We start from the raw sequence: 25,750 nt of genomic DNA on the forward strand, positions 1-25,750 counted from the left end.
CCACAAATCATTGCAACATGAGATCCTCAACCCACTGAGCGAGGCCAGGAATTGAACTTGAGTCCCTAGTTGGCTTTGTTACCACCGAGCCACAGCAGCAACTCCTGAGAATGCCTTTTTCAATTATACATTATACCTGCAGTTATGTTTAACCGGTAAAAGAATTCAGTGTAAATAATGGGGAGATTTGCTGAAACTGGTCATACCAACCTCCTTCCAGCCAAAACTGATTTATTAACAAAATGAACAATTACATTCAATTTATAAATTGCCACTTAGGTTATCATTTAGTTGCTAATGTAATTAAAAAAGCAAACCGCCTTGTGGAATCTCTTGGTCAGCTAGTTGAGTGAGAATATACATGTATAAATTTGTAATTAATTGTTTAAGAGTACTGAATTCCTTTACCTTGATGTGTCTGTAGTCCAAAATTTAGAAAATGCTCACTTCTCCAATGATTTCTTCAGTAGTCTGTTCCTCTGCAGTATGAAAATGGCCAAATGTGAATTATATTCAGGAATATGTATAGAGGAATAAATCACTATGCATGGAGTATCTGCCATAAAATTTGGGTTCTTTGTGTAATTATTTTGACAGTTTTAAAAGCTGGCATGAAGTATGTTGAATCCTCATAACAACTCTTAGTCAATAAAGTGTTTCCATTTTACTACAAGGAAACTCATGTCAGTTTCTATAGGTACAGGAGTGCAAAAGAAGCAATAAGTATAGCATGTGAGAATATAGGAATCCCTCCTACCAGTGGTGGATTATTTGGAAAGTGTTGATAAAGAAGGTGAATCTAAGTAGCTTTGGAATATGGGTTTGATGTAATAGAGAATTTTCAAAACTTACCGGTGATAAGGAGTTCTTTTCCCCTGGAGATTGAATCACTAGTGGTAGGTAAAGCCTTAGAATCCTTGGTTATTAACAAGTGCCCCAGAAGATTCTTGTAATTAGGCAAAATGGATTGGTTAATTTTACGCTTACTGTTTCAGAGCAGGGGACTTGGTGTGATTAAAAAGTGTTTTGGAGGAGTTCCCGAAGTGGTGCAGCGGAAACAAAAACAACTAGAAACCATGAGGTTTCGGGTTCGATGCCTGGCCTTGCTCAGTGGTTAAGGATCCGGTGTTGCCGTGAGCTGTGGTGTAGATCACAGATGCAGCTTGGATCCTGCATTGCTGTGGCTGTAGCGTAGGCTGGCTCCGATTAGACCCCTAGCCTGGGAACCTTCATATGTTGTGGGTGTGGCCCTAAAAAGCAAAAACAAACAAACAGCTCTGTCAAGGCAGATGTACTTGTGTAAATCAGGTTTTCTGGTTTTTGTTTTCCTTACTTTTCAAATCTTACTGTTTTCTGCACTTCTGGATTTCCTTGGCCCTGACCCCCCCCCCCAAGTAGGTATGGTAAAGAGAAGGAAATTAAGACTGAGTTGATGGGATTCTAGAAGAAAAGTTAGTGTACAAGTATTTATTAATGTGAATGGGTATGTTAAAGAGTCCTCCTTGGGTTGTTGTTTTTTTTAAATAGAAAAATTTGTTTTTGCTTTTGGTCCTTCATAGATGAATACCTTGTAATGCTGACTAAAAAGCTGATACATTGTGTTCTTATATTTTTTTTTGACTTAATTTTATTTGATTTATTTCCTGAGCAAAATGAAATAAGTTTGGATATCAGACTCTGAATTCTGTAATAAGATTCTTTTTTTTCTTTTTTTTTTGTCTTTCGTCTTTTTAGGGCCACCCCTGCAGCATATGAGGTTCCCAGGCTAGGAGTCTAATTGGAGCTGTAGCTGCCAGCCTACACCACAGCCAGAGCCATGCCAGATCCAAGCCTCGTCTTTGACCTACACCACAGCTCACAACAACGCCAGATCCTTAACCCACTGAGCGAGGCCAGGGATCAAACCCGTAACCTCATAGTTCCTAGTCAGAGCGCCATGACGGGAACTCCTGTAATGAGATTCTTGATGTTTTTGTGATGTGTGCAGAGCACATTTACTTTCCTGTTGGGGCAAATTCTCAACAGGTTGACTAAGTTTCTGTTTTGTTGGTCTCCCCTTTGGCAACTCTTCATTACCCTGTTCAAAAAACTTTGGAGGAGTTCCTGTTGTCACTCAGCGAATTAAGAACCCAACATAGTGTCTGTGAGAAGATGGGTCCAATCCTTGGCCTTGAGCAGTGGGATAAGGATCCAGCATTGCTGCAGAGCAAGCTGCAGTGGTGTAGGTCACAGATGCTGCCCTGATCCCATGTTGCTGTGTCTGTGGTGTAGGCCTGCTGCTGCAGCTCTGATTTTGACCCCTGGCCTGGGAACTTCCATATGCTGCAGGTGTGGCCATTTAAAAAAACAAAAACAACAACTTTGGAAACTTTGCTTATCCACTGCGGAGGAACATTTGTCTCTGAAGTGTAAAATTTTCTTGTAATAAGCAAGGAATTTTTGATTTTTGTCAGAATCCACGTGCAATTCCTTCTTGTGCCCTTTTTGGCCTTTTTTTTTTCTTTCGAAAGTTTTAGTGTAAGGCTCTAACTATAACAATTGAAATTTAGACCTCTCAGTTAATTGCCTTCACATTCAAATGAATCTGTCTGGCCTTTATCATGTTGAGGTAGGTTCCTCTATGCCCACTTTCTGAAGGGTTTTTATCAGAAATGGGTGTTGGATTTTGTCAAAGGCTTTTTCTGCGCCTATTGAGAGGATCATAAGGTTTTTATTCTTCAGTTTGTTAATGTGGTGTATCACAGATTGATTTGCGGATGTTGACGAATCCTTGCATCCCTGGGATAAATCCCATTTAATCATTTATCCCAGGGATTTAATCATTCTTTTAATGTATTGTTGGATGCGGCTTGCTAGTATTTTGTTGAGGATTCTTGCATCTATGTTCATCAGTGAAATTGGCCTGTAGTTTTCTTTTTTTGTGGAGTCTTTGTCTGGTTTTGGTCCCAGGGTGATGGTGGCCTCATAGAATGAGTTTGGGAGTATCCCTTCTTCTGCAATTTTTTGGAATAGTTTCAGAAGGATAGGTGTTAGCTCATCTCTAAATGTCTGATAGAATTCACCTGTGAAGCCATCTCCTGGACTTTTGATTGTTGGAAGTTTTTAAATCACATTTTCACTTTCAGTACTTGTGATGGGTCCATTCATCTTTTCTATTTCATCTTGGTTTAGTCTTGGAAGATTGTGCTTTTCTAAGAATTTGTCCATTTCTTCTAGGTTTTCCATTTTATTGGTGTATAGTTGCATATAGTAGTCTCTTATGATCCTTTGTATTTCTGTGATGTCCGTTGTTACTTCTCCTTTTCATTTCTAATTTTATCGATTTGAGTCCTCTCTCTTTTTTGCTTGATAAGTCTGGCTAGGGGGTTATCAATTTTGTTGATCTTTTCAAAGAACCAGCTTTTCGTTTCATTGATCTTTTCTATGGTTTTCTTTGTTTCTAGTTCATTGATTTCTGCTCTGATCTTTATGATTTCTTTCCTTCTACTAACTTTAGGTCTTGTCTGTTCTTCTCTCTCAAGCTGCTTTAGATGTAAAGTTAGCTTGTTTATTTGAGCTTTTTCTTGTTTCCTGAGGTGGGCTTGTATTACTATAAACTTTCCTCTTAGAACGGCTTTTGCTGTATCCCATAGGTTTTGGAGTGTTGTGTCTTTGTTGTCATTTGCTTCTAGGTATTTTTTAATTTCCTCTTTGATTTCTTCAGTGATCCATTGGTTGTTCAGTAGCATGTTGTTGAGTCTCCATGTGTTTTTTTTTTTTTTTTTTTTTTTTTTTGCAGTTTTTATCTTGTTGTTGATTTCCAGTCATGTAGGGTTGTGGTCAGAAAAGATGCTTGATATGATTTCAGTTTTCTTAAAGTTACCAAGACTTGATTTGTAGCCCAGGATATGATCAATCTTAGAGAATGTTCCGTGCACACTTGAGAAGAAAGTGTATTCTGTTGCTTTTGGATGGAATGTCCTATAAATATCTATTAAGTCCATCTGGTCCAATGCTTCATTCAGGGCCTGTGTTTCCTTATTGATTTTCTGTCTGAATGTTCTGTCCATTGCCTTAAGTGGGGTGTTAAAGTCCCCAACTATGATTGTGTTATTGTCGATTTCTCCTTTAAAGGTTGTTAGCAGTTGCCTTATATATTGTGGTGAACCTATGTTGGGTGTATAGATATTTAAAATTGTTATATCTTCTTCATGGATTGATAATTTGATCATTATGTAGTGACCTTCCTTGTCTCTTAAAATATTCTTCAATTGAAGGTCTATTTTGTCCAATATGATTATTGCTACTTTAGCTTTCTTTTGATTCCCATTTACATGAAATATTTTCTTCCATCCTCTCACTTTCAATTTGTATGTGTCCCTAGAAGTGAAGTGGGTCTCTTGGAGAGAGCATATATGTGGATCTTGTTTTTGTAGTCTGTGTCTTTTGGTTGGGGTGTTTAGTCCATTAACATTTAGAGGTAATTATTGATATGTATGTTCTTATTGCCATTTTATTAATTGCTTTGGATTTGTTTTTGTTGCTGTTTTTTTCTTCCCTTCCTCTCTTGTTCTCTCCTCTGTGGTTTGATGACTATCTTTAGTATTGTATTTGAGTTGATTTTTCTTATTTGTTTGTGTACCAATTGTAGATTTTTGGTTTGCAGTTATTCTAAAGGTTTGATATAAGAGTTTACATATATATGAGATTGTTTTAAGTTGTTGGTTTCTTAGTTGCAAGTGCATCTCCATTGTCCTGCATTTGTACCCTCCTCATGCTTTCTGATTTTGGTGGCATAATTGTGTGTGGATGATTTCGTATCTTTACTGTATATGCCTTTACTGGTGAGCCTTGTCATTTGTGATATTTCTGTTTCTGGTTGAGGCTTTTTCTTTTCTGCCTAGAGAAGTTCCTTTAGTATTTGTTTTAAAGCTGGTTTAGTGTTGCTGAATTCTCTTAGCTTTTGCTTATCTGTAAAGTTTTTGATTTCTCCTTCAAATCTGAATGAGAGCCTTGCTGGGTAAAGTAATCTTGGTTGGAGGTTTTTTCTTTTCATCATGTTAAGTATATCATGCCACTCCCTTCTGGCCTGCAGAGTTTCTGCTAAAAAATCTGCTGATAACCTTATCGGGGTTCCCTTGTATGTCATTTGTTTTTTTTCCCTAGCTGCTTTCAGTATTTTCTCTTTGTCTTTAATTTTGGCCAGTTTGATTAGTATGTCTTGGGGTGTTCCTCCTTGGGTTTATTTTATGTGGTACTTGTTGTGCTTCCTGGATTTGAGTGAATGGTTCCTTTCCCATGTTAGGGGTGTTTTTGGCTATTATCTCTTGGAATATTTTTTCTGTCCCTTTCGCTCTCTCTTCTCCTTCTGGCACCCCTATAATACGGATGTTGTTGTGTTTAACGTTGTCCCAGAGTTCTCTGAGACTCTCTTCATTTGTTTTCAATCTTTTTTCTCTTTTCTGTTCTGCATCCGTGATTTCCACTAATCTGTCCTCCACCTCGTTTATTCGTTCTTCTGCCTCCTGTATTCTGCTGTTGGCTGCTTCTAATGAATTTTTTATTTCAGTTGTTGTATTTTGCATCTCTTCTTGTTTAAGTTTTATATCTTCTATCTCTTTGCTCAGTGTTTCCTGTAAATTATCCATCTTTGCCTCCAGTTTATTTCCAATGTCTTGCATCATCTTCAGCATCAATAGTCTAAAGTCTTTTTCCTGGAGTCTGAGAATCTCCTGGTTGATCACTTAGCTGTTTTTCTGGGTTTTTTTCCTTTCTCCCTTATCTGAGTTATAATTCTCTGTCTTCTCATTTTTATAGGTTTTTGGTGTGGTGACCTTTTTACAGAGAGTAGAGTTGTAGCCTCTCTTACTTCTAGTGTCTGCCCACCTTGTGGCTGAAGTTGGTACCGGGGTTTGCTGTAGGCTTTCTGATGGGAGGGACTGGTGCTTGCCCACTGGTAGGTGGAGCTGGTTCCTGTCCCTCTGGTGGGTGGGGCTTTGTCTCTGGGTCAGATTAGAGGCAGCTGTGTTCCTGGGGTCTTTAGGCAGCCTGTTTACTGATGGGTGGGGCTGTGATCCTACCTGGATTGTTCTTTGGCCTGGGGCATCTCAGCCTTGATGAGTGGGGCCAGATTTTCCCAAAATGGCCACTCCAGAGAAACCAGGCTGATGAATATTCCCAAGAGCTTTGCTTCCAATGTCCTTCCCCCACAACAAGCCACAGTCACCCCTTTTTCCCGGGAGATCCTCCAAGAACTGTAGTCAGGTCTGACCCAGATTCCTATGGACACTTTGCTTTGCCCTGGGACCCAGTGCATGTGGAAGTCTGTGTGTGCCTTTTAAGAATGGGGTCTCCGTTTCCCCCAGTCTCGCGGAGCTCCTGCACACAAGCCCCACTGGCCTTCAATGCCAGATGCTCCAGGGGCTCTTTCTCCCAATGCCAGATCCCTAGGTGTGGGGACTTGACGTGGGGCTCAGAACTTTACTCCTGTAGGTGAGTCTCTGTGATACAGTTACTTTGGAATCCGTGTGGCTTCCCACCTGGGAGGTATGGGGTTGCTTATATCGTGTAATCGCCCCCCCTACCTCTTGATGTGGCCTCCTCTTTGTCTTCTGGAGTAGGATATCTTTTTGAAAGTTTCCAGTCCATTTGGTTGAAGATTGTTCAGCATTTGGTTGTGATTTTGTTGTTTTTAGGAGGGAAGTTGAACTCCAGTCTTTCTATTCTGCCATCTTAATCTCCTTCTCGCTATTTTCTAATAGTACTAAATGCATTTGCCTTTTGTGGTTCAGCTGTTATACATATCTGCTTTATTTTTAGCATTAACATAAAGTTTTCTGTGTGTGCCAGGTTCTAGATATTTTTGAGTTCTATTTGGTTTTTGTACCCCAGAAGAGAGAGGAGTGAAGAGAATCTCAGGCCCCAAATTTACGTATTTGTGGCACAGATTTGGGAGTGTGGTTAGTGGTAGAACTATATAAAGTAGCACACATCTGGTTTGTGAAAGCCTTTTTCTTGCTGCTTTGAAACAGAGATCCTTTTTGTAAATAAATGAAATGCCTCATATAGATGGACTATAGGAAGAAAGGATCAGTGGAGAATGGAGTTAGATAGAACAGCCAGGTTCTTTTTCCCTTTTTTTTGGTCTGTGCCTTGCCGCAGCATTGACACCAGCCACAGCAGTGACAACACTGGATCCTTAACCTGCTGAGCCACCAGGGAACTCTTTTTTACTATTTTTTTTGATGACCATATTTTTGTCTTTATGAAACTGGGGTTATTTCAGAAGAGTTCTTAGAGGACTCACTGGAGAAGCAAGGGACACAGTGTCATTTTTTAAAATGTCCTTTTGCTCCCTGCCCTTCCCCCATACTTATCATATCTATTGACCTATTCAGGAAAATTCAAATAGACTCTCTTTTCTGTAGGACAGACCCTTCTCTTCTCTGAGGGTACCAGATTGGAAGGTAATTATGAAATCTGTAGTTGGACTTTACTCTCTAGATTTGGCCACATAAAATGCAGGTTTAATTTTCATATTTCAAAACACCTTAAAAGCCCTATTCTTTGTTATTGTTGTTAACAACAGTTAAGAGTTATTGCATCAGAATCATTATTTTTCTTCTGCTAGCTATCCCCCCTTCAGTATCTGATTATTTTAGAGAGATTATTTTAAGAAAGAAGAAGAATAAAAGTTATCTATCTTTAAAAGGCAAAGTATTTAATAGAAGTATTTAGGAGTTGAGAATTCTTTTCTACCATGTTTGTCTTTTTTTTTTTTTTTTGTCTTTTGTTGTTGTTGTTGTTGCTATTTCTTGGGCCCACGGCATATGGAGGTTCCCAGGCTAGGGGTCGAATCGGAGCTGTAGCCACCGGCCTACACCAGAGCCACAGCAACGCCAGATCCAAGCCGCGTCTGCGACCTACACCACAGCTCACGGCAACGCCGGATCGTTAACCCACTGAGCAAGGGCAGGGACCGAACCCGAAACCTCATGGTTCCTAGTCGGATTCGTTAACCACTGCGCCATGACGGGAACTCCTTTTCTACCATGTTTGAATAGTTACTAGACCATGTAGTCAGGCCTATGAGAGAGAGAGATACCAGACCTAAATAATCATTTATGTAATTCCTTTCTTTAAAAATACAGAGGAGTTCCTGTCGTGGCGCAGTGGTTAACGAATCCGACTAGGAACCATGAGGTTGCGGGATCGATCCCTGGCCTTGCTCAGTGGGTTAAGGATCCAGCGTTGCTGTGAGCTATGGTGTAGGTTGTAGATGCGGCTTGGATCTGGCGTTGCTGTGGCTCTGGCGTAGGCCGGTGGCTACAGCTCCGGTTAGACCCCTAGCCTGGGAACCTCCACATGCCGCAGGTGTGGCCCTAGAAAAGGGAAAAAGACAAATAAATAAATAAATAAATAAAAATAAAAATATAGAATAGGAGTTCCTATTGTGGCGCAGTGGAAAGGAATCTGACTAGTAACCATGAGGTTGAGGGTTCAATCCCTGGCCTCGCTCAGGGGATTAAAGGATCTGGTGTTGCTATGAGGAGCTGTGGTGTAGGCCACAGATGTGGCTTGAACTCCGAGTTGCTATGGTTGCGGCTCTGATTCAGCCCCTAGCCTGGGAGCTTCCCATATGCTGCAGGTACAGCTGCCCCCCCCCCAAAAAAAGGTTAAAAAGGTAAATTTTATGTTAAAATCTTGTTTGTACAAGAAAAAAATAACTAGATTAAAAAAAAAACCCGGACAAGCATCCGTGAGGACTTGGGTTTGATCCCTGGCCTCGCTCACTGGGTTAAGGATCCAGTGTTACCATGAGCTGTGGTGTATGTCACAGATGTGGCTCGGATCTGGCATTGCTGTGGCTGTGGTGTAGACCGGTGACTATAGCTCTGATTCGACCCCTAGCCTGGGAACCACCTTATGCCGCAAGTGCGGCCCTAAAAAGTGAAAAGAAACAAAAAACCAGAATAATTCTTTAAACAATTTTTTTTTTTAGTAAATATTAACTAGAACTCATCCTTCATTGGAAAGCAATGTTTTCAACTGATGTTCTCTGTGCTTAAAGACAAGTTTTTATTTCCATATCCCAATACCCAACAATTAGTATCACTTTAAAGTATGGAATAGATGTCCAGGTCTTTGCTAAGTCAGTGTAGTGCAGAAAATGATAAGGAGGGAGGACACCAATATGATCTAAAATATTCTAATCAAGGAATTCCAGACAGTTCTCTCCACCCATATTTTGATATGTAGACTTATCGTATGTGGTCTTAGTTTAGTAGTAAAACTTTTAATATTGCTAAAAATAAAATGCAGTAGAATTTTAATTTTTTTTTTTTTTTTTTTTGGTCTTTTTGTCTTTTAAGGCCACACCTATGGCATATGGAGGTTCCCGGGGTAGGGGTCCAATTGGAATTGTAGCCTCTGGCCTACACCAGAGCCATAGCAACGAGGGATCCAAGCCGTGTCTGCGACCTACACCACAGCTCACGGCAACACCGGATCCTTAACCCACTGAGCGAGGCCAGGGATGGAACCCCCGTCCATGGATGCTAGTTGGGTTTGCTAACCACTGAGCCTTGACGGGAGCTCCAGAATTTTAAGTGTTAATAAGCCTTGAGGGTCACATTTCCTGGGGGTACAGATGTTAGCTAATAAAGTGAATATTTCAGGTTTAATTTAATGAAAATCAGTCTTACTGTTTCAGTTACATAATATGTTCGGAAGGTTTGCTTCTGGTTTCTGATATAAGCAATACAGAAGCATTTAGAAAATTACCAAAATTTAGGCGTAAAGAGAAAATACCTCTAGAGGATGTTTAAAATAAAATAACATTTTACCAATCAAGGAACCGAAATGTAAAATTGTTGTAAGGCCATTGTACCAATACTAGCATTGTTTCTCACCCAAGAAGAAATTGCATCAGCAAATAATCTACTGAGCACTGTTATTTGGATGGTACTCAGATGAACAATTATTTCAGTTGTTTTTGGGCTCCCCACCTCCACAACTTGGCCGCCTGGAACTGCGCATGTTCTGGGAGGTCATGTGACAGTGATCCTTAGTTTTGTTCATTTGCCTGTCAAAACAATTTTATGTAGGTGGAAAGAAATGAATGAAATGAATAGAGTGGGTTAGCTGCATCAGCTTTAGATTACCCTGAAGGTAATGAATGTTGTGGTTGGGATAGTGTGACAAGCCTCCAGGAATATCCAGTTTGATAATGCTGGAGAGGAGGTACTAAAAAGCAATGGTCATGATAATCTGTTCTAAATCCCATTCGATACTTTATTTTAAAATTGTATCATTGTTTTCATGATAATCTTACTGACAATTGGTAATTTTTTTGTGTCCAAGTCTTTATCTTTTATATGATTTTACAGTCTATAGCCCATTTACAGTTATTATAAAATATTAGTTATATTCCCTGTGTTGTAAAATAATCCTGGTAGTCTGTCTCACACCCAGTGGTTTGTACCTCCCACTCCCCTACCCCTAGTTGTCGCCCACCCCCCTCCACCATTAATTTGTTCTCTGTACCTTTGAGTCCTCATCTTTTTTGTTATATTCAACAGTAACATTTAAGTATTATATATTCCTCTTATTTTTCCTTCAACTGTACTTTATAGTTTAGTAAAGTACCTAGTTCTTTTCAATGATCTCTAATTTATAACAAATATCATCGTGGCTTTTCTGAGAAGAAACATGTTAAATTAAGCTATATATGTCCAGTGTGGTGAATGGAGCATGAGCTATGTATCAGATCTTTGTTTAATTCATTGTTCTGCTTTTCATTGTGAATTTGAGGAAGGTACTAAATTTCTCTGAGTCTATCTGTTAAAATAAAGTAGTATTTCCTAATATCTTACAGGGTTTTTCTGAGAATGAGAACAGAAGTAAAATAACTAGTTAGTGTAAATAGCGAACACTTGGCAAATATTATTTTTAAAACCCCAGCTGTTCTTACTGGTCTTCATGCTTATGTTAGTTTTGATTTGTTTTACTTTGTCTTGCAAATTCTTTTAGGGGCTAAAATAGTGTAGTTCTTGCTGAGGTATTTTATGAAATGATCCTAGATTTAAAAAAAAATAGAAGATTTATAGATAGAAGAAGTTGACAGATTACTGAAAGAAGCACAAAATTATTTGTTTGGGTTTTTCCCTACTTAGTTGATAATCTGTATTCATATTTCTCCCTCCCTCCCTCCCTCTCTCTTTCTTTCTCTATTTTAAGGCTGCACCGTGGCATATGGACATTCCCAGGCTAGGGGTTGAATCGGAGCTGTTGCCTCCAGCCTATGCCAGAGCCACAGCAATGCCAGATCCGAGCTGCGTCAGCCACCTACACCACAGCTCAAGGCAATGCCCGATCCTTAACCCACTGAGCAAGACCAGGGATCGAACCTACATCCTCATGGATCCTGTTCGGGTTCATTAACTGCTGAGCCATGAAGGGACCTCCTGTATTCATATTTCTAATGTTAAAGATTTAAAGCAAGATTCTCAGACCCCTTTAAAATAAATCATAGTAGCTTTCAAGGAGGATAAAAATCTTTGATAGATATATAAAATAGCCTCTGTTTACAGTATAAAAGACTTCGAGGCAGAATTAGGTAAAAGTTAATCTTAATAATCCCATGGAATTTTAAGATTGTCATTCATTGTATTATGCTCCAGAAGAAAACTGATTGTAGATTTTTGATGAGACAGAAGTCCCTGTTTGGTCCCCCCTCCCCATGCCTTTATTTATACTTTGTTGTAAATAAGTATTTGGCAGCTTTTTTTTTACAAATAATTAAAAAAAATCAAAATGGCAGCAGCATTGCTCTTTATAGGTTGGTCATACTATTGGTGTTGTGTTAAGTTATCGAGTCTTTTGCCCAAAATAGCTTGAAGACTTAAATGTAAGACATGGCCATAAAACTCCTAGAAGCCAACATAGGCAAAACATTCTCTGACATAAATCATACCAATGTTTTCCCAGTATCATTCTCCCAAAGCAATAGAAATAAAAACAAATGTAAACAAATGGGACCCAGTGAAACTTACAAGCTCTTCTACAGCAAAGGAAACCATAAATAAAATGCAAAGACAGTCTGTGGACTGAGAGAAAATATTTGCCAACAGTGCAGCTGACAAAGGGCTTAATTTCCAAAATATACAAATAGCTAATACAGCTCAATAACAAGAAAAACCAAATGACCCAAAAATGAGCAGAAGACCTAAATAGACATTTTATAAAGAAGATATACAGATGGCTGATAGGCACATAAAAAGATACTCAACATCACTAATTAGAAAAGTCCAAATCACAACTCCAATGAAGTACCACCTCACACTGGTCAGAATGGCTATCATTAAAAAATCTATAAGAGTTCCCTGGTGCCCTAGCAGTTAAAGATTAAGCATTGTCACTGCTGTGGCTTGGGTTTGATCCCTGGCCTGGGAACCTCTGTAGCCAGAAAAATCTGCAAACGATAAATGCTGGAAAGGGTATGGAAAAAAGGGAACACTCCTACACTGTTGGTGGGAATGTAAATTGGTGCAGCCATTATGAAAAACAGTATGGAGTTTCCTTAAAAAAAAAAAAAAAGTAGGGAATTCCCAATATGGCTTAGCAGGTTAAGAACCTGACTAGTATCCATGAGGGATGTGGGTTCAAGCCCTGGCCTTTCTCAGTGGGTTCAGGATCCAGCATTGCTGCAAGCTGCAGTGTAGATCGTAGATGTGGTTCAGATCCAGCATTGCTGTGGCTGTGGTGTAGGCCTGTAGCTGCAGCTCTGATTCTTGTGCTAGGCCAGGAACTTCCCTATGCTGCAGGTACAGACTTAAAAAGCAGAACAAACAAACAAAAACCCCAGAACCCTCAAACCAAAAACTAAAAGTTAGAATTACTGTCTGACCCAACAATCCCACTCCTGGACATGTATCTGGACAAAACTTTAATTCAAAAAGATAATGCACTCCTGTGTTAATAACAGCACCATTTACAGTAGCCAAGACATGGAAGCAACACAAATGTCCATTGACAGTTGAATGGAAGATGTGGTGTGTATCTACGGTGGAACACTACTTAATTTCAAAAAAGAATGAAATAATGCCATTTGCAGCAACATGGATGGACCTAGAGATTACCATACTAAGTGAAATAAATCAGAAAGGGAAAGATATAGCATATGATATCATGTGGAATCTAAAGTATGACACAAATGAACTTATCTCCAAAACAGAAACAGATCTGCAGACATAGAGAACAGACTTGTGGTTACTGAGGAGGGAGTGGGGAGGGGAGGGGTGAATTAGGAGTTTGGGATTAGCAGAAGCAAACTATTTTTATGGATAGACAAGTTCCTGCTGTATAGCACAGGGAACTATATTCAGTATCCTATGATAAACCATAATGGAAAAGAACATGCAGTGGTGATTTGGAGATGAATGCTGAGAGGGAGGAAATTCCAAGGAGGATACTAGGAAACTTGTCTGTTCATGAAGCAGGGATAGGGTGGAGGTTGGTGTGGATGTTTGCAAATCGACAGGTTAGGTGTGATAGTAACTTGAGATAATTTGTGAACAAGAAGGTAGATCTGAGAACATTGCCCAGAAGGCAGCAGAGAGAAAGAAATGGAAAATGAGAAGTTAAAAGATAAGGTTTCATACACTCACACATAACACATACAGACACACACAGAAAATCTTAGAAGAGAATGGAGAAAGGGAGGAGTCAGTATTCAGAGGCAATAGTTGAGAATTTTCCTGACGTGAAGACTAACACCTAAAATTTTCAGCTTAAAAAGCATTTAGCTCCAATATGAATAAATAAATAAACTTAGATGCATAGTATTAAGCACAATTTAAAAAAAATCTTCAGAGCAACCAGAGAGAAAATAAAGGTAACCTTCAAAGGGGAACATTTATACTGATAGCTACCATTGACACCAGAACACCATTAAACAATCATCTTGAAAGTGCTGCTGAAAAACAAACCAACCTAGAATTCTACATCCATATAAACTATCATTCAAGAGTGGTAGCAGTTATGAAAGTGGGATATTAGTGTAAGAATAGGTAGATTGTGGAATAGACTCTAGAATCTAGAGATAGAACTATACTTCTGTGGAAAGGATAGGTTGTTCGTCAACTGCTATTAGGGTCATTCATTGATATGGAGCAGAAGTAACAGTCATCCCCCTTTTTATCCAACCAAGTAAATTTCTCAACAGTTTCCAAATGTGGCAAACAAAACAAACTTGTATTTTAAAAGGAAAAGAAAAAAAATTATGGCCTTATGTCTGGAAAAATTACTGAAGACATAAAACCTACCTACCACAAAGTAGAAGTAAATGAATTGAACTACAGTGAAATAAAAACATCTATAAATCAAGACATCATAACAAAGTGAAAATAGAAACCACAAATGGAGAAAAGATTTTAACTCATAAAACTAATAAAGGATTAATATACAGAATATATTAAGAACTCCTACAAATGAGATAAAGCAATATTTCCATGCAGAAAAGAAATCTCAAGTAGTCTACAAAGTTTTTCACACTTACTTTCAGCCCAAAATGTAAATTAAGCAACAGAATGAGTTTACACCCATCAAACTGACAGAAGTTAATGTCTGATAATACCAGTTCCTAGTTACATGGGCAGCAATGAGAACCTTCATACAAAGCTATTGACAGAGTAATTGGTACAGGTCCCTTTGAAAAGCAGTTTGATGATACCTCTGAAGACTAAAGATGCCTATTCCTTATGATCCAGCAGTTCTGCTGTTAGCCAGGTATGCTAATAGGTGTACTACTTTTTTCTTGGCCGTACCTGCGGCATGTCGGAGTTCCTGGGCCAGGGATTGAACCCATGACATAGCAGTGACCCGAGCTGCTGCAGTGACAACACCAGATCCTTAACTTGCTGCACCACAAGATAGCTCCAAGTGTACTACTTTTTTGTGTGCCCCAGAAGGCTAGTGAAAGCTAGAATAATGTTTCATTTTGTTTTAAGTCCATATAATATAATACATAGGATTATATTGGAAACAAAGTATATTTGTTATTAAAACTTCAAAATTTTGTGACATAGTATGCCTTATTATTGTATATTAATAAGAATATTCTTATTAATTAATTCTTATATAATTAAGATACTGGAATATCTAACAGCTATTGTAATTTCAAAGTAATGCCTAATATGGTATTTTGGGATGATCTGCAACTATTGTTACATGATAGGAAAACTCTTTTGGTGACAGAAGCATAGGTACTGCTGAGTGCTATTAGGCACATAAATTCATAATTGAAGGAAATATTAAATTTCACTTCAAGGTTAATGAAAAAGATATGTTTATTTTCACACACATTCGCAAACCTGCCTTAAAGGTATTTGTAGACTCCAAGTTGAGAGCCTGCATTCTAGAGATTAACATTGCAATACCTTTGCCATATTGTAGTAGCAAAAAAAATGGGGAACGTCCTAAAGATTGATTAGTAGGAAATTATAAGTTGTGATGTCTTCAAACAGTGGATAACTACATAGCAATGGTAATAAATGGAGTAGATAGTCTTGGTAGATAATCTTGTAATATCTCCTTGTACTATCATCAGTGATTTCAAATAATATTGAGTGGAAAAAAGCCAAATTCGAAATAGTACATGCTCTATATTATGTTTTTATGAAAACTTAACGTTGTTTAAAAACCCCCATGGGAATGGTATGTCCATTCAGGGTAGTGGTTGTTATTCAAGGCTGAGGAGTAGTGATAGGAAAGGCATAGGTGCATTTAAATTATGTCTTTGATGTATAATTATTTAACTATCATAGACACATTACATCATTGTATGCCTGGAATATTTTAAGTATGTATTGCATGCTTTGATAGAATATTGTGTGACAGTTTTCAGCTTTAATTTACAGTGCAAAATGTGTGTGTATGGGACTTTGTAAAGGAAAAAACAACAGATTAAGTACTTTTCTCCAATTGATCTCAGATAAGAAGTGAATTAACCTAGGACATGCCAGGCACTTTAAATGTGTGATGGAAACATACCTAGTAGATTATTTAATTCTTACAACAGTTCTATGAGGTGAAGATATCCACAGTTATCTCTTGATATCCCTGGGAGGTGGGGGAAATTGTTTCTAGGACCCCACCCTCCACCCCCTATGGATTCCAAAATCTGAGGATGCTCAAATCCCTTTTATAAAATGGATAGTATTTGTGCATCCTGCTGTATACTTGTAAATCATCTCTAGATTATTTATAATACCTAGTACAATATAAATGCTGTGTAAACAGTTGTAAATCCATTATAAAGGGTATATAAATAGTAATCAGCATGTGAGCAAGCTATTATAATCTTGATTTTTGATTTGCAGTTGGCTGAATCTATGGATGAATGTGGAACCAGTCAGTGTGGAGGGCTTGACTGTATTCATGAAGGAAATTTTAGTCAAAGCAAAGACAAAACTGGAATTTATACTTAGATCTCACCACCTCTAAAACCCATACTTGTTTCATTACTAAATTGAATGTCTCCATCAATAAATGATTTATTTTGGAAGTGGTAAATTGTGCTTCTAAAATGTGTCTATATCTTTAACAGTAAAGATAAATCAGTAAAGAATAATCTCAAGCATGATTTTATATACTTCAGCCTGTTTTCATACTCATGTAACGGGGTGATAAAATTAGTAATTTCAGTGTTAGGATGTTTTAACATTTGATCATTATAATTTAGTACATGTTTAGCATCTAAATTTAACTGTGACTTGGTGTTTTAGTATTTTAAACTACATTCTACTTTGCTTTTTTATTTTAGGATCGAAAATTAACAAAGTCTGAGAGGCAAAGATTTAAAGAAGAAGCTGAAATGTTAAAGGTCTTCAGCATCCCAATATCGTTCGATTCTATGATTCTTGGGAATCCACAGTAAAGGGAAAGAAGTGCATTGTTCTGGTGACTGAACTTATGACATCTGGAACACTTAAAACGTAAGTTCACCAATATTATCAAAGCTGACCAAGAAGTATGAGAGAACTTGTTATTTCAGGCCTTATCCGTTCTTCTCTTGTTGCCTAGCATACTAAGAAAGAAACAGTCACGCCAAACAATGATGTTAGTGTATTAGCACATTTTCCTGTCCACATAGTTCTCTGGTGTATAAAGTGGTTTGATAATTATGTATTGGTCAGTATCAAAATGAGAAGTTGTTTCTGAATAAACCTAGTTACGATTAAGTCACGACAATTGGCATTTCTAAAATTGAGTAAACTTAGAGATCAGAAATCTAATGACAAGGTAGCCCTCTAGTGGTTAAAATGAAGTTGAAGCTTATTAACAAGCTTTACCCATTTATTTTATCACCTTGTATTGGGCAGTTTGTATCAAATGCAGATTGTAGAGTTCCTCTCGTGGCTCAGTGGTTAATGAACCTGACTAGCATCCATGAGGACTCCAGTTCAATCCCTGGCCTCGCTCAGTGGGTTAAGGATCTGGCGTTGCTGTAAGCTATGGTACAGGTCACAGCCCAGCTCGGATCTGCATTGCTGTGGCTATTGTTTAGGCTGGGAGTTAAATCTCTGATTGGACCCCTAGCCTGGGAACCTCCATATGCCTCAGATGTGGCCCTCAAAAGACAAAAAAAAAAAAAAAAAAAAAAAAAAAAAAGAAAGCAGATTGTATTGTGACATTTATCACGAGATAATTTCATTTCCCAAAGCATCAGAAATTGAAGCCAAAACAGCTAGACCTATATTCCCTTCAGGAATACAGATAAGTCAATTGCAGAAATTCCCTGTTCCCTATTACCCAGAGTTTTAAGGTAATATGCTTTTGGAGTCCCATGTCTCTTAGAGTATCTATTATTCATAGGAAACTAGTGTAAATTATGTGCTGTAAATTTTTTGTGGAGGAATTAGATTGTTAAAATTTTTCTCTCTGGAATATATTTATTCCTTATAATTCTCTCTAGTTGGTACTACTGAGCTGGTTAATCCCAGATCTTTGCAACACAGTCTTTCATGTACTGAATCTGGTCACATACGTGTGCTGTTGGATGCTTAAAATTCACATGTTGAAAAGCCAACAGATTATTTCCTCCCTGTAAATTCCAATTTCCCCATCCAGCTTTTCTAATATTTATGGCGACATCTTTCTCCTGGCTGTCTAGACTTCTTATTCTTCACATGTCTGTTTCTTTTCGTAGACTGCGCTCCTTAGCTCTGTGTCTGAAACTTGATAAATATTTGATGAATTAAGGGTGGTAGTAGTTGTGTATATATGTATCTTGAGATTCTTTTCTGGTTTGAATACAGCGGGTTGTCAATAGTCTGTCAGGCATTCCCTATAATAATACCCTACAGTAGCTCACTTGCTCTAGAAACTGTTATTGAAGGGCTTTGGGTAACATAGTGGGTTAAGCCCCTGTAGAAGGATCTTCCCCCATTAACAAACTAAAATGTAGACTATAATAAAGCTTCAAATTTGAAGCTACAAATCTAAGCTTCAAAGAAAGAGGGGGTAAGCTCCTAATAAAAGGTGAAGAAGAAGTAGCCTAAGGCGAAAACAAAGAGTTGATGCCCTGACAGACTATTGGGATTTCACATCAGATAAGGGGTTTGAAGATTGGAAACTAGAATTTTAATGTCCATGTCAGGACAGAAGGCTTTAGAACTCAGTAGAAGGGGGAGCTGGAATTTAGCCTATATCAAAGAAACTGAATTATCCATTAAAATAAAGAACTCTGCACCTCAACCAGTGAAAGCTACAAGGAATTTTGCCCCTCTGCCCAGGACTTTGGCTGAGAGGGGAGTCCCTGTGAAAAACCTCAGCCTAGATCATATACAGGTGGCTCTATAATATAAATTTATACTACCAGCTTGTTACAAATATCTTAGACCAAAAAATGAACATTGTAATTGATCCAAACCCCAGTGTAAACCCACAGGGACACTTTCACCTGATTGGTTATAGTACCTATGGACAAAACAGTCCCCAGCGAAGGTGACCTCAAAATTAAATTACAAATCAGGAGTTCCTATCGTGGCTCAGTGGTTAATGAACCCAGCTAGCATCCATGAGGACTCGGGTTTGATCCCTGGCCTTGCTCAGTGGGTTAAGGATCTGGTGTTGCTGGGAGCTGTGGTATAAGCTCAGATCCCATGTTGCTGTGGTTCTGGCATAGGCCAGCAGCTACAGCTCTGATTCTACCCCTAGCCTGGGAACCTCCATATGCCGCCAGTGTGGCCCTAAAAGACCAAAAGAAAAAATTACAAATCACACCAGCAGAGATGATCAGATACAACAGGAAAGTAGCACTGCAGGAATTAAAGGTACTATAGACAAATTTGAAAGTGATTATAAAATTAACATGTAACAATAAAAAAGATGTAATGATTTTTGTAAGTATATACATCCATATGAAGTGATAAAAGAAGAAACAGAAACTATAATGACAGAATATAACTCCATCAGGAAAGTCCAGGCATAATTATAAAAGACCCAAAGAACTTTTAGGAATAAGGATAAATCTTTAAAATTAAAACTTCCACAGTTAATTTAAACCACAGACTAGATTGAATTGACAAGACTATGAGTAGTCAGAAAGCAGAAAAAGATGGAAAGTATGAAAAAGAAGTTGAGACATGGAGAAGACATTAGATTTCATTATCATTCTAGAAGGAAGGAATCAAGAGAATAAGGAAAGATAATATTTGAGGAAAGGATGGCTCAGATTGAGGATGTTTATATAGTCCAAAACAAGTACTTCATACTTGAAAGAAAACAGAATAGTTAGGAACACTGGTAGCATGTGGAAGGCAAATGGGATGAAAGGGATGAGAATTACTTCCAAAATATAAGCTTTTTGGACCGTCTTGAGTTTGTGCCTTTTTTCCACATATGTATAAATACTTAAATTGAAACAAACACCCATACCTGAAAAATAAGATGGGAAGGTATGGGAAAGGAAAATTTGGTTCAGTAGATTAATTCTAAAGTTAGAGTTGGGAGTTCCCATCGTGGCGCAGTGGTTAACGAATCCGACTAGGAACCATGAGGTTGCGGGTTCGATCCCTGCTGCCCTTGCTCAGTGGGTTAACGATCCGGCGTTGCCGTGAGCTGTGGTGTAGGTTGCAGACGCGGCTCAGATCCCGCATTGCTGTGGCTCTGGCGTAGGCCGGTGGCTACGGCTCCGATTCAACCCCTAGCCTGGGAACCTCCATATGCCGCAGGAGCGGCCCAAGAAATAGCAACAATAACAACAACAACAAAAAAAGACAAAGGACAAAAAAATAAAAAATAAAAATAAAGTTAGAGTTGTTTAAAAATTTGGAATGAAAATCATGTACTATAAAATTAACCTTTTAAAAGTGTACAGTTCAGTAGCATTTATTGCATTTATAATGTTGTTTAACCACATCTGTCAAGTTCATAAACATCTTCATCACCTTAAAAGAACACCCTGTACCCATGAAGCAGTTACTCCCCATTCCCTGTCCCATGCAGTGTATTTTCTGTCTAATTGCATATGATCTAAGTTTTGAGGCATTTTTCTTCTAAGTTTAAAGTTTTCTTTTCCTGTCATTGTTTGTTTCAGTTTCGGAGCCTCAAAGCAAAGGTAGCAGGAGGTAAAGTAGAAAGAGCACTTGACTTAGAGTAGGACTCTACTCCCTGTTTTGACTTTGATCAACTGCGATTTGGGCAAGTAGATCCTCTCTGGGCCTCAGTTGTCCATGTGTAAAATAAGTGATTGGACTAGCTGATCTCTAGGATTTATGGAATGGAATTTTTCTACTGTGATAAAAACATAAAACATAAATTTACCATTTAATTATTTTTAAGTATATAGTTTAGTAATGTTAAGCACATTAATATTGCTGTGCAACCAATCTTGAGAATTCTTCATCTTTCAAAACAAAAACCCGTTAAACGACTCCTCATTCTCCCTTCACTCCAGCCCTTGGCAGGCACCAACTACTTTCTGTCTCTAAGGATATCTCTGATCAAGGTATTTCATATAAATGGAATATAAAAATATATGGCTTTTGTGTTTGACTACTTATACTTAAGCATATTTTCAAGGTTCATGTCACAGCATGTATCAATACTTCATTCCTTTTTATGACTAAGTAGTGTTTCATTTCATGGATACACCACAATTTGTTCATTCATTTGTTGATAGACATTTGGGCTGTTTCCATCTTTTGGCTGTTGGGAAGAGTGCTGCTGTGAACATGTGTGTTCAGTGTTTGTTTGACTACTAGTTTTCATTTCTTTTAGATATATATACCTGAGCAGAATTGCCAAGTCAAATAGTAATTCTATTAATAACATTTTGAGAGCCCATCAAACTTTTCCACAATTGCTGAACCGTTCTACATTCCCACTAGCAATGTATAAGGGTTCCAATTTCTAAATATCCTTGCCAACTTTTGGGGGGGGGTTGTTTGTTTTTTTTGTTTGTTTGTTTTTAATAGCCATCCTGCTGGGTGTGACATGTTGTCTCATTTGATTTGCATTTTCTAGAGAGTAATGATGTTGAGCTTGTGTGCTTGTCAGCCATTGTCTTTTTTTTTTTTTTTTTTTTTGATGTCCTTTTTTGTCTTCTAGGGCCGCACCCGCAGCATATGGAGGTTTCCAGGCTCGGGGTCTAATTGGAGCTGTAGCTGCTGGCCTATGCCAGAGCCACAGCAACGCCAGATCCAAGCCACGTGCTTGACCTACACCACAGCTCATGGCAACGCGGAATACTTAACCCACTGAGCGAGGCCAGGTATCGAACCTGCAACCTCATGGTTCCTAGTCAGATTCATTAACTACTGAGCCACGATAGGAACTGTGTTAGCTGTTGTTTCTTTTTGTTGTTGAGTTATAAGTTTTTTATATATTCTGTAAGCTGAATCTTTATAAGACACATGATTTGCAAATATCTTTTCCCATTCTGTATATTATTTTCACTCCTTAATAATGTCATGTGATGCACAGAGTTTTAAATTTTGCTTAAGTCTGATTTACCTTTTTTTAAGCTGTTGCTTATGCTTTTAGTGTTATATTTAAGAATTCATTGTCAAAAGCAAGGTTATGCAGATTTACCTTTAACTTTTCTTCTAAGAGTTTTATAGGTTTAGCTCTTTTATTTAGGTTGTTGTTTCATCTTTGAGTTACCTTTTGTGAATATGTGAGGTCTGAGTTCCAACTCCATTCTGTTGCATGTAGATGTCTAGTTGTCCCAACATCATTTGTTAAAGAAACTATTTTTTTTCTGTTGAATGGTCTTGGCACCCCTGTCAAAAATCATTTAACCATAGACACATAGGTTTATTTCTGGACTCTATATACTATTCCATTGGTCTACATAATCTATCCTTATGCCAGTACCATAAGTGTTTTTTTCAGTGAATTTTATTTATAGTTGTACAACCATCATTACAACTTAATGTTAGAAAATATTTCCATCCCAAATCCCAGTCCATCCCTCTCTCCTCCCAACCTGTTCCGTTTGTACTACACAGTGTGTTTTTGTTTTTTGTTTTTGTCTTTCTGCCTTTTCTAAGGCCGCTCCCGCGGCATATGGAGGTTCTCATGCAAGGGGTCTAATCGGAGCTGTAGCCACCAGCCTACGCCAGAGCCATAGCAACACTGGATCCGAGCCTTGTCTGTGACCTATACCACAGCTCACAGCAACACCGGATCATTAACCTACTGAGCAAGGGCAGGGATCGAACCCGCAACCTCATGGTTCCTAGTCGGATTCGTTAACCACCGCGCCATGACGGGAACTCCTACACAGTGCTTTTTTTTGTTTGTTTTAGTACCACACATGCAGCATATGGAGGTTCCTAGCCTAGAGGTTGAGTTGAAGCTGTAGCCGCCGGCCTATTCCACAGCAACACAAGATCCGAGTTGCGTCTACAACCTACACCACAGCTGATGGCAATGCCAGACCCTTAACACACTGAATAAAGCCAGGGATCTAACCTGTGTCCTCATGGCTACTAGTCAGATTCGTTTCCGCTGAGCCATGATGGGACCTCCCCCACAAAGTTGTGATATTACAAAACATAGCTTTGTAATATGTTTTGAAATTGGGAAGTGTGGGTTCTCCAATTTTGTTCTTTTTCAATATTATTTAGGTTCTTTGGGTCCCCTTGCCATTCATATGAATTTGAGGAATAGCTTTCCATTTCTGCAAAAAGGCTGATAGAATTTGTGGATAGAATCAAATCTATCTGCAGATAGATTGAATCACTGTGGGTCACTTTGGCTAATATTGGCATCTTCAACTCAACCTCTAGGCTGGGAACCTCCATGCCATTTTCCAACCCATGAACACGTCTCTCTGTTTTATTTAGTTGTCCTTTAATTTCATTAGTGTTTTTTGGTTTTTAGTGTATAAATCTTTCACTTCTTTGGTTAAATTTATTCCTAATTATTTTATGCTTTTGGATGCTATTGCAAATGGAATTGTTTTCCTAATTTCCTTTTTGAGTTATTAATTGTTGGTGTATAGAACTGTCTGTTCCTCCTTTTTGTGTTTGTGGGCTCTATTGTTTTGTGTGTATATGTTTATCATTGTTATGTATTGATAAATTAACCCTTTTATCGATGTATAATATTTCTATATATAAGGTTTTGACTTATACATGGGCTATTTTGTCTGATATTAATAGAGCTACCTCACTCTTTTGGTTAACATTTGCTTGGATTATCTTTTTCTATTCTTTCATTTTCAACCTTTTTGGGTCTTACAGACAGCAGTTGGTTCATATACATACATAGAGATAGACATATATTTCCATTCTGCCATCATTGTCTTCTGATTAGGGAGCTCATTCCATTTATATTTGAAGTAATTAGTGATAAGAGAGCACTTCTGCCCTTTTGCTGTTTATTTTTTTATGTTTTGTAATGTTTTATTTCTCATTTCCTCCATTACTGCTTTCTTTTGCATTTAATTAATTTTTTGGAATGTACCAATTCGAGGTCCTTCTGATTTCCTTTGTGTGTATATTTTTTAGACATTTTCTTAGTGGTTACCTGGGTGATTACAGTTAATACATTAAATTCCTGACAGTCTTGTTTGAATTGATACCTACTTAGTTGTAGTGTACAAAATCACTGCTCCTGTAAGCTTTGCCCCCACCTATATGTTTTGTTGTCACGAATTACATCTTTATCTATACTTTGTGTTCCTGTTAACACAGATCTATAATTGTTTTGTTTTTAAATCATGTAGGAAATGAAAAAAGGAGTTATAAACCAAAAGTACATTGGTGCTGGTTTTATGTTTAGCTGTGTAATTATCTTTACAAGAGATTTTATTTATTTTTATGGCTCAAGTTACAGTCCAGTATCCTTTCAGTCTCAAGGACTTGTTTTAGCGTTTCCTGTGGGCCAGGTGTACTAATAATTCCTTCAGCTTTTGTTTATTTGGGAATGTCTTAATTTCATCTTCTTTTTTTCTCCCCTTTCCTTTTCCTTTTCCTTTCTTCGACACATAGCATATGGAGTTCCTGGGCCAGGGATCAGATCCAAGCTTGCAGTCACAACCCATGCTACAGCTGCAGCAATACCAGATCCTTAACCTACCATACTGCCCCAGGGATCGAACCTGTGTCCCAGCATTGCAGAGACACTGCCAGCTCTATTGTGCCACAGTGGGAACCTGTCATCTTCAATTTTGAAGGATAATTTTTGTGGATATAAAATTCTTGGTTGATAGGTATTTTTTCTTTTAGCACTTTAAACATTATTCCTCTGCCTCCATGGTTTCTGCTCAGAAATTGACTGATAATCTTACTGAGAATATCTCAGTCATCACAGGTTGGTTCTTTCTGGATACTTTCAAGGTCTTTTTGTCTTTGACTTTTCAGAAGTTTAAATGTTATGTGTCTCATTGTGAATCTCTTTGTATTTATCCTTGAAATTTGTTGAGCTTCTTGAATGTCTTTTATGATTCTTAGATTTATGTCTTTTTCAAATTTGGAATGTTTGTGGCCATTTTTTTTATCCATTTTTTTTTTCCTGCTCTTTCCTCTCTTCTTTTTTTTTTTTTGTCTTTTTGCCTTTTCTAGAGCTGCTCCCACGGCATATGGAGGTTCCCAGGATCCAAGCCGCGTCTGCAACCTACACCACAGCTCATGGCAATGCTGGATCCTTAACCCACTGAGCAAGGCCAGGGAGCGAACCCGCAACTTCATGGTTCCTAGTCGGATTTGTTAACCACTGAGCCACGACAGGAACTCCTCCTCTCTTCTTATTTGGGATACCTATTATAGTATGTTGGTCAGCTTGGTAGTATCCTACAGATTTCTTAGACTCTTAATTTTTCTTAGTTCTTTTTTTTTTTTCCCCCTCCCTACTCTTCAGACTGGATAATTTTAATTGACCTATGTTCAGGCTTGCAGATTCTTTCTAGGCTTTTCTTCAAGGTGATTGAGCATGAGTCAGCCTAATGAAGGACTCTGAAATGCTGTATCAGGGAGGTCATTTATTAATTTATTTAGGGAAGCCTGTCCTTCCAGTCCAGTCCTCTTGTCTGCACTGATGGTGCCTGGTTATTTTTCTTATTAGGTTATGGTGGTTTTAACTATATTCTTATTTATAGTACCACTTCTTCTTTTCACTATATTTAGCTTCTCAGACCTTGGAAATGTTCAATTTGTGATTATATGGGGCAGATTAAATTGGATCTCTCTCTCTCCTTTGACCATGTCTGTTGTGTATGGAACTCCCCCGGCCAGGGGTCAGACCTGCACCATAGCAGTGA

General features: G+C 38.2%; 1 protein-coding gene across 1 annotated transcript in view; it reads left to right on the forward strand.

The window, feature by feature from the left end:
* The window catches only part of WNK1 (WNK lysine deficient protein kinase 1), a 141,742-nt gene that overhangs the window by 38,391 nt on the left and 77,601 nt on the right, over positions 1-25,750 (forward strand). The window contains 2 exon segments of the mRNA XM_013997884.2: positions 16,802-16,853; positions 16,856-16,973. Coding sequence (XP_013853338.2) covers positions 16,802-16,853; positions 16,856-16,973 — 170 coding nt within the window.

Source organism: Sus scrofa, chromosome 5 (genome assembly GCF_000003025.6).
Source record: "Sus scrofa isolate TJ Tabasco breed Duroc chromosome 5, Sscrofa11.1, whole genome shotgun sequence".
NCBI lineage: Eukaryota > Metazoa > Chordata > Mammalia > Artiodactyla > Suidae > Sus > Sus scrofa.